The 14639-nt window shown below is 44.1% G+C and overlaps 1 protein-coding gene across 7 annotated transcripts in view; it reads left to right on the top strand.

Moving 5' to 3' along the window:
- ROCK2 (Rho associated coiled-coil containing protein kinase 2) overlaps positions 1-14639 on the top strand; it is a 211146-nt gene that overhangs the window by 150690 nt on the left and 45817 nt on the right. For all 7 annotated transcript variants that reach the window (XM_056564195.1, XM_056564199.1, XM_056564197.1 and 4 more), the window contains 8 exons: positions 62-125; positions 1695-1786; positions 4104-4152; positions 4811-4946; positions 6172-6263; positions 6338-6584; positions 6695-6801; positions 9705-9864. In XM_056564195.1, coding sequence (XP_056420170.1) covers positions 62-125; positions 1695-1786; positions 4104-4152; positions 4811-4946; positions 6172-6263; positions 6338-6584; positions 6695-6801; positions 9705-9864 — 947 coding nt within the window. The remainder of the gene's footprint in view (positions 1-61; positions 126-1694; positions 1787-4103; positions 4153-4810; positions 4947-6171; positions 6264-6337; positions 6585-6694; positions 6802-9704; positions 9865-14639) is intronic.

Below are 14639 nucleotides of genomic sequence, written 5' to 3'. Positions count from 1 at the left end.
AATGTCTTCTCTTTCTGTCTCTCTTATGTTTTCCTTTTGCTGTTCCTAAAACTTTCCTCAGATTGCTGAGCGACCCGTCTAAGGGCCAGGAGGAACAGAACTCCTCCACAAAGCCATGGAAAGAGGTGAGTGCAACATATAATTGGATTGGAGCAATGTTTCCCAATCAGTGAGCCTCCAGCTGTTGCAAAACTACAACTCCCAGCATGCCCGGACAGCCGAAGCTGGGAGTTGTAGTTTTGCAACAGCTGAAGGGCCACTGTTTGAAGACCACTGTCCTAGAGACATTTTAGATCGGCCGGGGTCTTAGTGTTCAGACACTGACCAATTGTTAGAACGAGCTGGGAGAAAAGTGCAGCTGACTGAGACAATCCCTTAGACTTACATTATAAGTACACTCAGACCCCCAACTGATGAAAATTTTTGACATCTCTTAACATTTGAAAAAATAATAATTTTAAGATACCGTGCCCATTTAAATCCACAGTTGCAGATTTTGCATATCAACAGCAAAATCCACAATACTGTTTTAAGATTTTCACTTCCCTATTAAAACCAATAGGGAAGATCCACCATAAATACACCGCCGATCTGACACAGCGGTTCACATGCTGCAGGTTTAAAATCCACGCTGTAAGTCACTTTATGCTGTGGATTTTTTATGTATGTATTTATTTATTTTTTTAGTTACCGTATATATTCGAGTATAAGCCGAGTTTTTCAGCACGATTTTTCGTGCTGAAAACACCCCCCTCGGCTTATACTCGAGTGAACTCTCCGCCCTCAGTGGTCTTCAACCTGCGGACCTCCAGAGGTTTCAAAACTACACCTCCCAGCAAGCCCGGGCAGCCATCGGCTGTCCGGGCTTGCTGGGAGTTGTAGTTTTGAAACCTCTGGAGGTCCGCAGGTTGAAGACCACTGCGGCCTTCGACATCATCCAGCCCCCTCTCACCCCCTTTAGTTCTGTACTCACCTCCGCTTGGCGCTGGTCCGGTGCTGCAGGACTGTCCGGTGGGGAGGTCGTCCAGTGGGATAGTGGTTCCGGACTGCCATCTTCACCGGAGGGCCTCTTCTCCGCGCTTCGGGCCCGGCCCCGGAATAGTCACATTGCCTTGACGACGACGCAGAGGTACGTTCATTACCAACGTCCCTCTGCGTCATCGTCAAGGCAACGCCTCTATTCCGGGCCCGAAGCGCGGAGAAGAGGGCCCCCGGTGAAGATGGCAGCCCGGAACCACTATCCCACCAGACGACCTCCCCACCGGACAGTCCTGCAGCACCGGACCAGCGCCGAGCGAGGTGATGATGAGGGTGTTAATGATGGGGGTCTGGATGATGACAGGGGGGGGATGATGTATTTCCCACCCTAGGCTTATACTCGAGTCAATAACTTTTCCTGGGATTTTGGGGTGAAATTAGGGGCCTCTGCTTATATTCGGGTCGGCTTATACTCGAGTAGATACGGTATTTATTTATTTATTTATTTTTTCACCATGTGGATGAATTATTATTTTTCTCCTTTTTTTTTCTTTTTAATCTTAAAACCTCCTCATCCCCACAGCTGCTACTCTGTTTGCTGCAAAGATCAGTCCAGGACATAGAAAAAAATTTATAATAAAATAAATCTGCACCTTTTGTGTATATTTTTAGCTGTGCCAAGTGCTTGACATGAATTGTTCTCTCTATTTGTGTAGGAGTCGGCAGAACTACAGAAAGCTATTCAGAAGCTGGAGGAGAAGCTTCACATCGAGATCCTAGCCAAAGATGAATTTGAGCACAAGTACAGGTATCCACACGATTCCCAGTATTAGTGTTTACCTTTCTGGTTTCCAGACGGAAGTCCTTTGGCATCAGTTTTATTATTCTTGAAGGTGGCCTCCACCGTCACTACAAGGCCTCCACCGTGGCCTACAAGGCTGAAGGTTAACTACTTGGTCTCCTTTATTGGTCTCTTGATAAGTAAATATAAGGCGTAAACTCCAAAACACCATAGGGTCTCCCACCTGGCATGGTAAAATGAAGGCATTATGGCATTGGAGACCACTTTCCATTCACTCTCTATGAGACTTCCAAGCATTGCCAAGTACATAGAAAATAATTGATGCAGTTGCCGTGCATGTTGCGGCTGCATTGACTCGCATGCTGCCATTGTGTAGCTCTTCTGCCCGCTAGGAAACACTGCAATGAGAACTCCACGGTTTTACACAACCCATTGTTGTGATTTCAAAACCTAATAATGCAGAAGTAACGCTCCCACATTGCATTATTTTGGTGGAAGGTTCCCATTAATAAAGACCTGTTCTGTCACATACATAACAACCTGCAAATTAAATTTATAACATCATTCATGATTGGGGTAAGAATTTTTTTGTTTTTTTTCTACACAATTTTTTCTTTTAACCAAGATGGAAAAATAATTATTTGATTTTGAGATGGTAATATCCCCTCTGGTCAGATTTTGTTTGAAGATAAATATAATATCTTCTGTGTATCCCAGGAGATCAGCCAAGTCCTCCTCTAACTCCTCACAATACTGTATCTGACTGTAGGATTGCTGCAGCAGGAGCCTCCCCCCCATCTGCCCTCTCTGGTGTAGGACATAGCTTAGCCCTTTCCCTTGGCTAGGCTCTACCCCATCACTCTTAGTTAGTAAAAAATTAAAGAATTCAGCAGGATTTACGGTTTTAGGAACTTGGGAAACATGTTGTTTATTACAAATTGTGTATTGTGTAACAGAAGTTGTGCTGGCATGCTATCCAGGACCTTGTTCCTGAAAGGGGTACCCTGCTCCTCTACATCTTATCCCCTATCCAAAGGGGAAGGGATAAGATGTCTAATTGCCAGGGGTCTGGCCGCTGGGACCCCCACATTGTCCAGCGTTCTGAACATTTATGTTGGGGTGGCTGTGGTCGTGAGGTCACACCAAGCCCCCTCCCATAGACATGAATGGAGGGGGCGTGGCATGACCTCACGACCATGGCTGTCCAAACCCTGCGTTCTGAACATAAATGTACAGAACGTCGGGGTGCTGGGCCGGAGATCTTGGGGGGGTCCCAGTGGCCAGACCCACCGCGATCAGACATTGATAAGATGTCTATGGACTGAGTACCCCTTGAGGGTTCTCTACCTTTTTAGTGAACTTTATATACTTTTTTTGTCACACCTGTCTGGTTTCATGATGCAGTTCTAAAAATATTTTACTATATATATCAATTATACATAGCATCATAAAAGAAGATGACAACTCTGGGATTCTGTGACTGTAGTAGGAAATGCTTCTTCGGTTAACATCATGACTTCTCAGAAACAGTCTTTGGAAATACAAGCGTACTATAGGAGGATTTCTGCAGTCCTCTCTGACCGTGTTTTTAATAATCCAAACTTGCTGCATTGTAAAGATCTGTAAATGTTTACAGTTCAGCGGAGAGACCTGTAGTAGTGAGACTGTGCCCATTTACCTCTTGACAAAGCTACTTCAGTAGTGAAACATGTCGAGGGGTGCCGTTCTATACTGATTTTAAGTCAAGTGCCTATGTCCCAAGTCTACTAATGTGGGTGTATCTGCAGGCACCCTGCATTATTTAGACTGGTGAATTTTCCATTAGATCGGATGGTCATGATGTACAATTATTAAGAGGACAGTGCGGCACCTGTATATTTTAATCCTTATATGTGCGGATACAAACTAATAAAGATTGCACTTTTAAATAATATTATTTGGGTATATTGGAAAATAGGGTCTCTTTGGGTTGCCTGTTGGCAGCCTATCAGTGATTAACCTTTAAATTACCCTCCATATATTGGTCTCCTTAGTGTGTGAGACTGTCCAGAATTAGAAAAATGAAATGCTTCCAGACACAGCACCTTTTCAGGTTGAATGTGGTATTACAACTTGGCTTAATTCAATTCAGTGAAACTGGGCTGCAATACCACACACAAACTGTGGACAGGTGTTGCGCTGTTTTTAGAATAAATCAGCTCTGTCTTTCTTTTCCTTGATACCCCTTTCAGTCATTAATCGGATGGATAGCCACATTTGCATGTTTTTTTTCTAGCACAAATGTTATGTAGTAACTAAAATATTATATTTTGCTGCCTTCTAGGTCTGTAAATTCCCGCCTGGAAAAGACTATGAAGGAACTTGATGAACAGGTAACATTCATGTCACCAAAAAAAAAAATTATTTTATAGTATTTTTAGTTTAGTCAATTTTGGGGAAATGTCAGATTTAAAGTGTAGAGGATGCAGGGATTTAGACCAATATTAAAGGGGTTATCAAAAAAATAGAAATATAGCGCTAGTTCTTTCCAAAAAAACAGCACCACCCCTGTCCTCAGGTTGTGTGCAGGATTACAACTTGGCTCCATTCACTTTAATAAAACTGAGCTGCAATATCAGTTCAGTGCTGGCATAAATCTGCCAACACTGAACTACACAGGAACTCCATAAGTGCATCATTGCAAATTTACCATCTCAGCGATTGCACTGTATGTTTGGACCTGAGGAAGGCACTCTCTGTGTGCCTAAACACTTCGTCCATTGTGAAAAATAAATGTCATTGTCCTGTGCTGGCTTAAGTCTCTATTTGTGACCTCTTTTGCGCAGTGCCTCTAAGACCGTTTTTTCCGTTATTCACAAGCTGTTATTTTTTTAAGAAATCGGCTCTGTTATTTTAATCTTAGATAACCCCCTTTAGCAAAGCAGGCGCTGCAGCACTCACCAGAGTGCATGTGGTTCTGTCCAACAGCTGATCAACAGTGGTGCTGAAAACTGCTTTAATTATCTTCATTATTTCACCTTGTTGATTTAGGTAAATTCACGAAAGAACTTGGAGTCCACCAGCCGGCAGCTGGAGCGCGAGAAGGCTCTGCTACAGCACAAGAACGCAGAGTACCAAAGAAAAGCTGAGAACGAGGCGGAGAAGAAACGCAGCCTAGAAAATGAAGGTTTGTGAGCTCTGCACAGCCTCTAACTATAGGGGCCCATTCACACTACGGAATATTTCCCAGTGGAGATTCCATTTATAGTAGGCGCCGGCAGAACAGGCCAAGCTATGACCCCTCAGAAATGCTCTGTCCCCATAGGCAAAAATATAAGTCTGAGCATATTCCACCGAAAGAATAAACATGTTCCTTCTTTCAGTGGAGTCTGCGGACCAGAGTGTCCATGGTAGAACGTCAGAAATTCCATAGTGGGAAGGGTGTAGCAGAATCCCATTAAAAACAATAGGAAGCTGCTGCACAGTATTTTCCCGCAGCGAAACTCCAGTGAAAAGATAGACATAGGTGGCTCTGTTCTGTTCCCTGCACAAGTCAAACAGTTAGTTTGGTCTAATCCCGGCCTGACAGGAGACTAAACTCTGGAAGTGTGTGCGGGTCATAGCGAGGCACAGCTCTCGCAGACTTCAGTGACATTGCAGCTGCTGGGGAACGCCCACTTTCTCCTGTTGGGAGCTCACACAATGTGAGCAAGGGGAAAGGTATGATACAGAGATTTTTAAAGCTCTGAAATTTTTTTTAAGGGCAGGAGGGGTGTTAGGGAATATAATCTGAGTTAGTTTAGAAAATGACAGGTAAATATTATAGAATTGGTGAATTTAGTGAGACAGAGGACCCTTGGGGGCTTGCTAAGGTACACCTGATGATGCACAAAATAAAATGCAAAACTAAAGTAAGGAAAGATAAACTCCTGCATATTTGCTCGTCTTCAAGGTTCTGATAATTATCCAAGCCAGAAAGAAGTGGGTATATTCAATAGATAATTTATTGTTCAATATACATGGGGAGCAGGATGACGCGTTTTGGGTACACACACCCCTTTCTCAGATAGGTAATGACCATTCTGAGGGAGGGGTGTGTACACCCTGAAACGTGTGATCCTGCTACCCATGTTTGATATTTTATCTAACAATAAATGATTTATTGAATATTCCCATTTCATTCTGACTTGGATCATTTTCAAACCCTGGGGTGTGGATTGGGCTCTCCTAAAATGTGGTCGAAATGAATCCTAATTTATTATCTCCTAGAAAATGGAAGGATAGAATTCACCCTTCCCAGGTTTGGAGGAGACACGCCGGTTCCCTTTACTACCTGTCTGTGTTATTGAGATCTTGCCTGTAAAGTTTTAGTATTTTGTTAAAATAAATCTTTTCATTTTGTTTTTGTTCAGTGAACAGTCTGAAAGATCAACTTGAAGAATCGAAGAGAAGAAACCAAAGTTCCCAGATCTCCAATGAGAAAATGAACCAGCTCCAAAGACAAGTAAGTCAGATGAGTCCTCTTGAGTATTAGTGGGCCGGGCCCTTGATCTTTACTGATTTATGGTTCCCCTGTAGCTGGATGAAGCCAACGCTCTTCTACGTACTGAGTCAGACACAGCAGCTCGGTTACGAAGGACTCAAAATGAGATGGCCAAACAGTTCCAGCAGCTGGAAACCAACAACCGAGAGCTCCAGGATAAGACCTGTGTGCTGGAGAACGCCAAGCTGAAGTTAGAGAAGGACTACATCAACCTGCAGTCAGCCCTGGAATCTGAAAAGAGGGACCGATCGCAAGGATCAGAGATCATCAGTGACCTTCAAGGTATAGAGGTCCCTACTAGATGTCCCACTTAAGTGTTGTGTACCATATATCAGAGCATAAAGCCTCGGTATTGGGGAATGTTTATACTCATCCAATGTGTGGATCTGCAGGCCGGATATCTGGATTAGAAGATGAAGTAAAGAAGGGAAAGGATCTCCTTACACGTGCAGAGTCTGACAAGAGGCATCTACAAGAGAGGCTGGCGTCGTTAGAGAAGGTAAGGAGCTCTGCTGCAAAAATACTAAAGGCTCTGTCCTAACTGGATAACACGCTGTGTAATTGTAATACAGTGGTCCCTCAACATACGATGGTAATCCGTTCCAAATGGACCATCGTTTGTTGAAACCATCGTATGTTGAGGAATCAGTGCAATGTAAAGTATAGGACAGTGGTCTACAACCTGCGGACCTCCAGATGTTGCAAAACTACAACACCCAGCAACATCTGGAGGTCCGCAGGTTGAAGACCACTGGTAGAGGAAGTTGTGCTCACCTGTCCCCGCCGCTCCGGACCGTCACTGCTGCTCTGGATGTCGCCCTCCATCGCTGTCGCCGCGTCCCCAGAGTGTCCCCGACGCTCCGGCAAGGCCTCTGCTTCCCTGGCATCTTCGCTCTCCGTCGCCGCCATCACGTCGCTACACACACCGCTCCTATTGGATGATGGGATGGCGTGCGCAGCGGCGTGATGACGACGATGGAGAGCGCCAACGATGCAGGGGATCCCGAAGAGGACGCCCCAGAGCCCCGAGGACAGGTAAGTGATTGTCACTGGAGCACACGGGGCACCGTAAAGGGCTATCCGGTGGCAGCTGAAGCAGTCTGCGCTGCCGGATAGCCGTTTATGCGATGACCCCGACATATAAAAGCATCGTATGTTGATGCTGCCTTCAACATGTGATGGCCTCTGAGAGGCCATCGTATGTTGAAATGATCGTATGTCGTGGCCATCATAGGTCGGGGGGGGTCACTGTATTCAGTCAGGAGATCATTGTGGGTCTGGGTCATACTGTTTTATCTCCCAGTATTCTGTCATCTAATATATTCTGTACATATCAACCCATCTGTTTTAAGGAAAATGAACATGCACCTGTGCAGATTTATAACAAGAATTTGGAGCAGGTTTGCTCCCCCATTTTTCCATAGGAAGATTTCGCACAGAATTCACAGCAAGAATCCACGCGGCTTTTCCACTGAAATCAATGGGACACATGTTACACAAGAACGCTGATGTGGAATCCACCTAAACATAAAGTGGGAGATTTATCAAAACCTGTGTAGAGGAAAAGTTGACCAGTTGTCTATAGCAACCAATCAGATTTCTTCTTTCATTTTTGAAAAGGCCCCTGAACCATAATAGAAGCGATCTGATTGGTTGCTGTGGACAGCTGGGCAACTTTTCCTCTGCACCCAAAATGTGTGCATAAGGCCTAAAGGTGGCCATACACACTCAACAATTGTAGGCCGGACGTTATGTCCTCTGATCCCCCCAGAACACTTGAATATATGATTGAAACTTTTATTAAAGGATAAATCTGCTTAAAAAAAAATGTATCCCCTATCCACAGGTTAGGACATAAGAAGCTGATCGCGGGGGGTCCGAGCCCCCGCGATCACCTGGGCCTGACCCAGCACTCTGCAGCTGGCACGCACTTTATTCATTATTATGGGAGCGCCGAAAAGACCCAAGTACAGCTCTCGGGAATCATCAGCACTCCTCAGTGAGAGCATAGGTGTCCCGCACAGGAGACCACAGGGGGTCCCGGCGCTTTTGGATTTGCTTTAAAGGGGTACTCCGGTGGAAAACTTTTTTTTTTTTCCCAAATCAACTGGTGCTAGCTAGAAAGTTAAACAGATTTGTAAATTACTTCTATTTGTAAATTACTTCTATTAAAAAAAATCTTAATCCTTCTAGTACTTTTTTAGAGGCTGTATACTACAGAGGAAATGCATTTCTTTTTGGATTTCTCTTCTGCCACGAGCACAGTGCTCTCTGCTGACCTCTGCTGTCCATTTTAGGAACTGTCCAGGGCAACATCTGTTTGCTATGGGGATTTTCTCCTGCTTTGGACAGTTCCTAAAATGGGACAGCTGAGGTCAGCAGAGAGCACTGTGGTCGTGACAGAAGAGAAATCCAAAAAGAAAAGCATTTCCTTTGTAGTATTCAGCAGGTAATAAGTACTGGAAGGATTAAGATTTTTTTAAAAGAAGTAAATTACAAATCTGTTTAACTTTCTGGCACCAGTTGATTTAAAAAAAAAAAAAAAAAGTTTTCCACCGGAGTGCCCCTTTAAAAATGGTCCAAAAAGAAATCAAAGAAGTCGACAACGTAGACTGTTCAGCTATAGGCTTTTTCGGCTAGGGCATTCACGTTTGTTATGTCATTTTTTGTTATTTTTTGTTATTATAACATCATACATGTTACTTATTTTATGGACTGTTTATTATATATGTGACACATCTGTGACTATACTCCCTTGTATAGGTTAGAGACCATCGCTCATGGATCATCCTGGTTTAGCAATGGTTTTATATGTTTAACCATTTCATGTCATGGCGAAAAGGAGCAAATTTCTCCAAAATTTTTCTCCATGGAATTATAATATCTATGGAATAATATATAAAGTCAATTGTGCTGAAACAACTGCAGATCTAAATTTAGTCCTATAGGTCTCAGGGTCTTTTGGGAAGTCTAGATATGGCTGGCACGATTATGGTTACATCTGTACATTCTAGTGTGAGATCCATGTAGACATCATATGGTGACTAGAGATGAGCGAACTTACAGTAAATTTGATTCGTCGCAAACTTCTCGGCTCGGCAGTTGAGGACTTATCCTGCATAAATTAGTTAAGCTTTCAGGTGCTCCGGTGGGCTGGCAAAGGTGGATACAGTCCTAGGAGACTTTTTCCTAGGACTGTATCCACCTTTTCCAGCCCACGGGAGCACCTGAAAGCTGAACTAATTTATGCAGGATAAGTCATCAACTGCCGAGCCGAGAAGTTCGTGACGAATCGAATTTACTGTAAGTTCGCTCATCTCTAATGGTGACGTTTCACGCTGCTGTCCTGCCTGGCAAAGGAATACATGGTAAAATAATTTCTTACCAATAATATCCTTATAGGAAAAGAACAATCTGGAGATCGACATGACGTACAAGCTGAAAGCGCTGCAGCAGAATGTGGAGAAGGAAGAAGCAGAACATAAAGCCACCAAGGCACGTCTGGCTGACAAGAACAAAATCTATCAGTCTATTGAGGAGACCAAGTCTGAAGCCATGAAAGGTACATTGCTCTGTGAAGGGGCTGTCTGGATTAGAACCCCCACTTACATATTCCTTCGTACAGTGTTTCCCAACTAGTGTGCCTCCAGCTGTTGCAAAACGGCAACTCCCAGCATGCCCGGACAGCCAACGGCTGTCCGGGCATGCTGGGAGTTGTCGTTTTGCAACAGCTGGAGGCACCTTGGTTAGAAAACATTGCCTTAGGTTAAAGGGGTACTTCACTGGGAAAGATTTTTTTTTTTTTTTTATCAACTGGTGCCAGAAAGTTAAACAGATTTGTAAATTACTTCTATTAAAAAAATCTTAATCCTTCCAGTACATATCAGCTGCTGTTATGATTGATGCACAGGAAGTTCTTTTCTTTTTGAATTTATTTTCTGCCTGACCACAGTGCCCTCTGCTGACCAAATCCCCATAGCAAACCTCTCCTGCTCCGGACAGTATATAAAATGGACAGAGGGGTCAGCAGGGAGCACTGTGGTCAGACAGAAAGGAAATTCAAAAAGAAAAGAACTTCCTGATAATCATAACAGCAGCTGATAAGTACTGGAAGGATTAAGATTTTTTAATAGAAGTAATTGAAAAATCTGTTTAACTTTCTGGTACCAGTTGATTTGAAAAGAAAAGAAAAAAAAAAGAAAATGTTTTCCAGTGGAGTATTCCTTTAAGTTCACATGGTGTAATGTCTACCTGCAAAATTTCCGGCCGGACATTCTGCAGACAGCTGGCGCTTGTGGAACGTGCTGGCGCTAAGACCGCTTGAAGATGTGCTGTCACTATAGACGGCAGTGCATTTTCGAGCAGATTCCACAGAAAGAATTAACATGTAGGGGGATTGGGGTCCCTTTTCCCCATCACAACATACATATATATTGCAGTGATCACAATTTTTATTTTTCCATTCACTCCATTCTTGTGTTAGGTGGAGGTCCCAGATTTTTTACCGCTATGCTAGATATCTACTATCCACAGATTAAAGGGGTACTCTGGTGGAAAGCTTTTTTTTTTATTTATTTTTTTTTATTTTTTTTAATCAACTGGTGGCAGAAAGTTAAACAGATTTGTAAATTACTTCTATTAAATAATCTTAATCCTTCCAGTACTTATTAGCTGCTGAATACTACATAGGAAATCTTTTTTTTGGGGGGAACACAGTGCTCTCTGCTGACATCACGAGCACAGTGCTCTCTGCTGACATCTCTGTTCATTTTAGGAACTGTCCAGAGCAGCATATGTTTGCTATGGGGATTTTCTCCTACTCTGGACAGTTCTTAAAACGGACAGAGATGTCAGCAGAGAGCACTGTGCTTGTGATGTCAGCAGAGAGCACTGTGTTCCAAAAAGAAAATAATTTCCTCTGTAGTATTCAGCAGCTAATATGTACTGGAAGGCTTAAGATTTTTTAATAGTAGTAATTTACAAATCTGTTTAACTTTCTGGCACCAGTTCATAAAAAAAAAAAAAATAATCCACCGGAGTACCCCTTTAATACTCGCTTGGGCTTAATGCTCGCTTGGGCTTAATTTTCGGCCAAATTGCCCGCCCCGGGTGGGCTTAATACTCGCTTGGGCTTAATTTTCGGCCAAATTGCTCGCCCCGCGTGGGCTTGATACTCGCTTGGGCTTAATACTCGCTTTGGCTTAATACCCGCTTGGGCCTAATTTTCGGCCGAATGGCTTAATCCTCGTCCCCGGAGGGGGGTCGGGGAGGAGGGGGTACCCGGACCGGAGTGCACCCTTCCCGGGTAAGCCCGTCCGGGAGGCCCCCAGAGGGCCTGGTTCTCCGCAGGGGGCCGAGGCAGGGCGCGTGCCCGGGCCTCGGTCCGCCTTTCCCGAGCGAGGGCCCCGGGGAAGGCACCGATTTCAGACACGGGTGTTTGCCGGGTCGGTCTCGCACGATGGGGCAGAGTTGCCTTCAAGCTAAAAATTGAGAGAATGCAAAAAATCGAGTTAATTCGGGTAGGGGGACGAGCCTGCCCACGTTCCTGGGCCAGGGTGCGCTCTTCCCGGGTACGCCCGTCCGGGAGGCCCCCGGACGAGACTTCCGGGGGAGCGTCCAAAGTCCCCCGGGCCCGGTTCTCCGCAGGGGGACGAGCCGGCCGGCGTACCCGGGCCTGGGTGCGCTCTTCCCGGGTACACCCGTCCGGGAGGCCCCCGGCGGGACCTCCGGGGGACCGACCAAAGTCCCCCCCCCCCCCCCCCCCCCCCCCTGGGCCCGGTCCTCCGCGGGGGGACGAGGCGCGACACGCGCCCGGACCTCGGTTCGCCTTCCCCGGGCAAGGGCTCAGGGGAAGGCGGCGTTTAACCAACCTCAGTACCTAACCTTATAAATAAGCAAAGGCTTTATTTGCAGCTTCCTGACTTTTTAAGCACTATAATTCTATCTAGCCAGGTAAGGGTTACAAGGTTGTCCTTGAAAGACCGCATCATATGGGGGAATGGTTGTAATGCCATACCTGTGACGCACAGCATGCCATAACAAGTCAACGTAAAGCTTGGCCACAGGAATTTCGGCTAGCTTAGGTCTCTGGGGGGGATTCAGAGAGGTCAAATGAAGTCAGGGCTGGATTCTTCCTGCATGGTACACGTAGGGCTTATACTGGGCGTCTCTGCCATGACTGGACCCCACACACATAGGATTTAGGAGACAAAGGTCTAACTATACCTGAGCCAAAGTAAACACAGACCACAGTCTGCATCCTTCAGGCCTGGCATCTATAAATAAAAGCCATACATTTGCCAGTCTGCTGGGTATTCAGATGGAATTTTTTATTTTATTTTTCCTCTGGATTTTTTGCTTCATTTAACATTACCCTTTAACAAAACAATTATAGCCATGATCATAATTAAATAAAAATGCCTAAAGATAGATATATATATATATATATATATATATATATATGCACTTCTAAGCTCTAACATAGTGTTTCCCAACCAGGGTGCCTCCAGCTGTTGCAAAACCACAACTCCCAGCATGCCCGGACAGCCGTTGGCTGTCCGGGCATGCTGGGTGTTGTAGTTTTGCAACAGCTGGAGGCACCCTGGTTGGGAAACATTGCCCTGTTATTACTGAACTCGGTAATAACACAATATGCGCTCTAAATCTCACGCTAGCGATGGTTTCAGGTTGACAGTGTGTCATCTTTTAATCCCTTAAAGGGGTATTCCAGGAAAAAACTTTTTTTATATAATATATATATATATATATATATATATATATATATATTTATATCAACTGGCTCTAGAAAGTTAAACAGATTTGTAAATTACTTCTATTAAAAAATCTTAATCCTTTCAGTACTTATGAGCTTCTGAAGTTAAGGTTGTTCTTTTCTGTCTAAGTGCTCTCTGATGAAACCTTTCTCGGGAACCACCCAGTTTAGAAGAGGTTTTCTATGGGGATTTGCTTCTAAACTGGGTGTTTCCCGAGACACGTGTCATCAGAGAGACAGAAAAGACCAACCTTAACTTCAGAAGCTCATAAGTACTGAAAGGATTAAGATTTTTCAAAAGTAATTTACAAATCTGTTTAACTTTCTGGAGCCAGTTGATATATATAAAAAAAGTTTTTTCCTGGAATACCCCTTTAAAGCTTTTCTATCATTTAAAAAAAAAAATATATATATATATATATATATATATATTGTGACATTTTCCCAGACAAGTGAAAAGTTTTGATCGACCTGGTGTCACTCCGAAGACCCACTACTTTTACTAGAAATAAGCCGTGGTAATACGCGACATTGAGTGTGCCCTTGCTGGCCACCAGAGACAACTTTTTATATAGGCTTCTATAGCGAAAAGGTCGGATTTGATTGACAGCCAAGGAGTGTGCGGTGTGCTGCCACAAACTTCCCCTGTTTATAAATAGCGATCACAGCAGATCTCAAGAATGACACCCAATGCAGTCAAAACTTTTGAAATGCCTGGGCAAAATGTCAAAACTTTTTTTTTTATCTTCCAACACCACCAAGAAAAAATAAATAAAAAGACCGAAAGGTGGCGGAATCTTTAAGGGGTTTAATGTGCCTATGCAAAGCGTAATGTGGTCTATATCAGGAAGACAAGGCTTTCACTGCTATATTAACGACCATGGATGTAAATGTACGTCCTGATGCGGGGGTACTTCGCACACCAGGATGTACATTGACGTCCTGTACATGACTGAGAGCATCGAAGCGGGGCTTGCATCATGCACTGCATGTCCTGACTGCTTTCAGCAGCCGGGGTCCCGCCGGTAATGGCAGACATCAGCAATCGCACTGATGTCCGCCATTAACCCCTCAGATGCAGGGATCAATACAGATCACGGCATCTTCGGCAATGCCCATGTTTAAATGGAGGATCGGGATACAATCCTCTAGAATGGCGGACAGAGGTCCCCTCACCTGCCTCCAGCCATCTCCGGGGTCTTCTGCTCTGGTCTGAGATCGTGCAGACCAGAGCAGAAGATCGCCGATAATACTGATCAGTGCTATGCCCTATGCATAGCACTGAACAGTATTAGCAATATAATGAATTCTATAAATAGTTCCCTATGGGGACATAAAAAGTGTAAAAAAAATAAATAAAAAATGTAAAAAAATGTTATCGTCCCTTTTTCCCATTTTACCCCCAAAATGCGTAAAAAAAAATATTAATAAACATATTTGGTATCTCCGCGTGCGTAAATGTCCGAACTATCAAAATATGTTCATGATCCTGTACGGTGAACAGCGTAAATGTAAAAAAATTTAATAAAACAAAAAAGTCCCAAATTGCTGCTTTTTTTGTCACA

The sequence above is a fragment of the Hyla sarda genome, chromosome 3, assembly GCF_029499605.1.
Source record: "Hyla sarda isolate aHylSar1 chromosome 3, aHylSar1.hap1, whole genome shotgun sequence".
Classification (NCBI taxonomy): Eukaryota; Metazoa; Chordata; class Amphibia; order Anura; family Hylidae; genus Hyla; species Hyla sarda.
The sequence above is the reverse complement of the archived record's forward strand: the minus strand, read 5'-3'. Positions and strand labels throughout refer to the sequence as shown.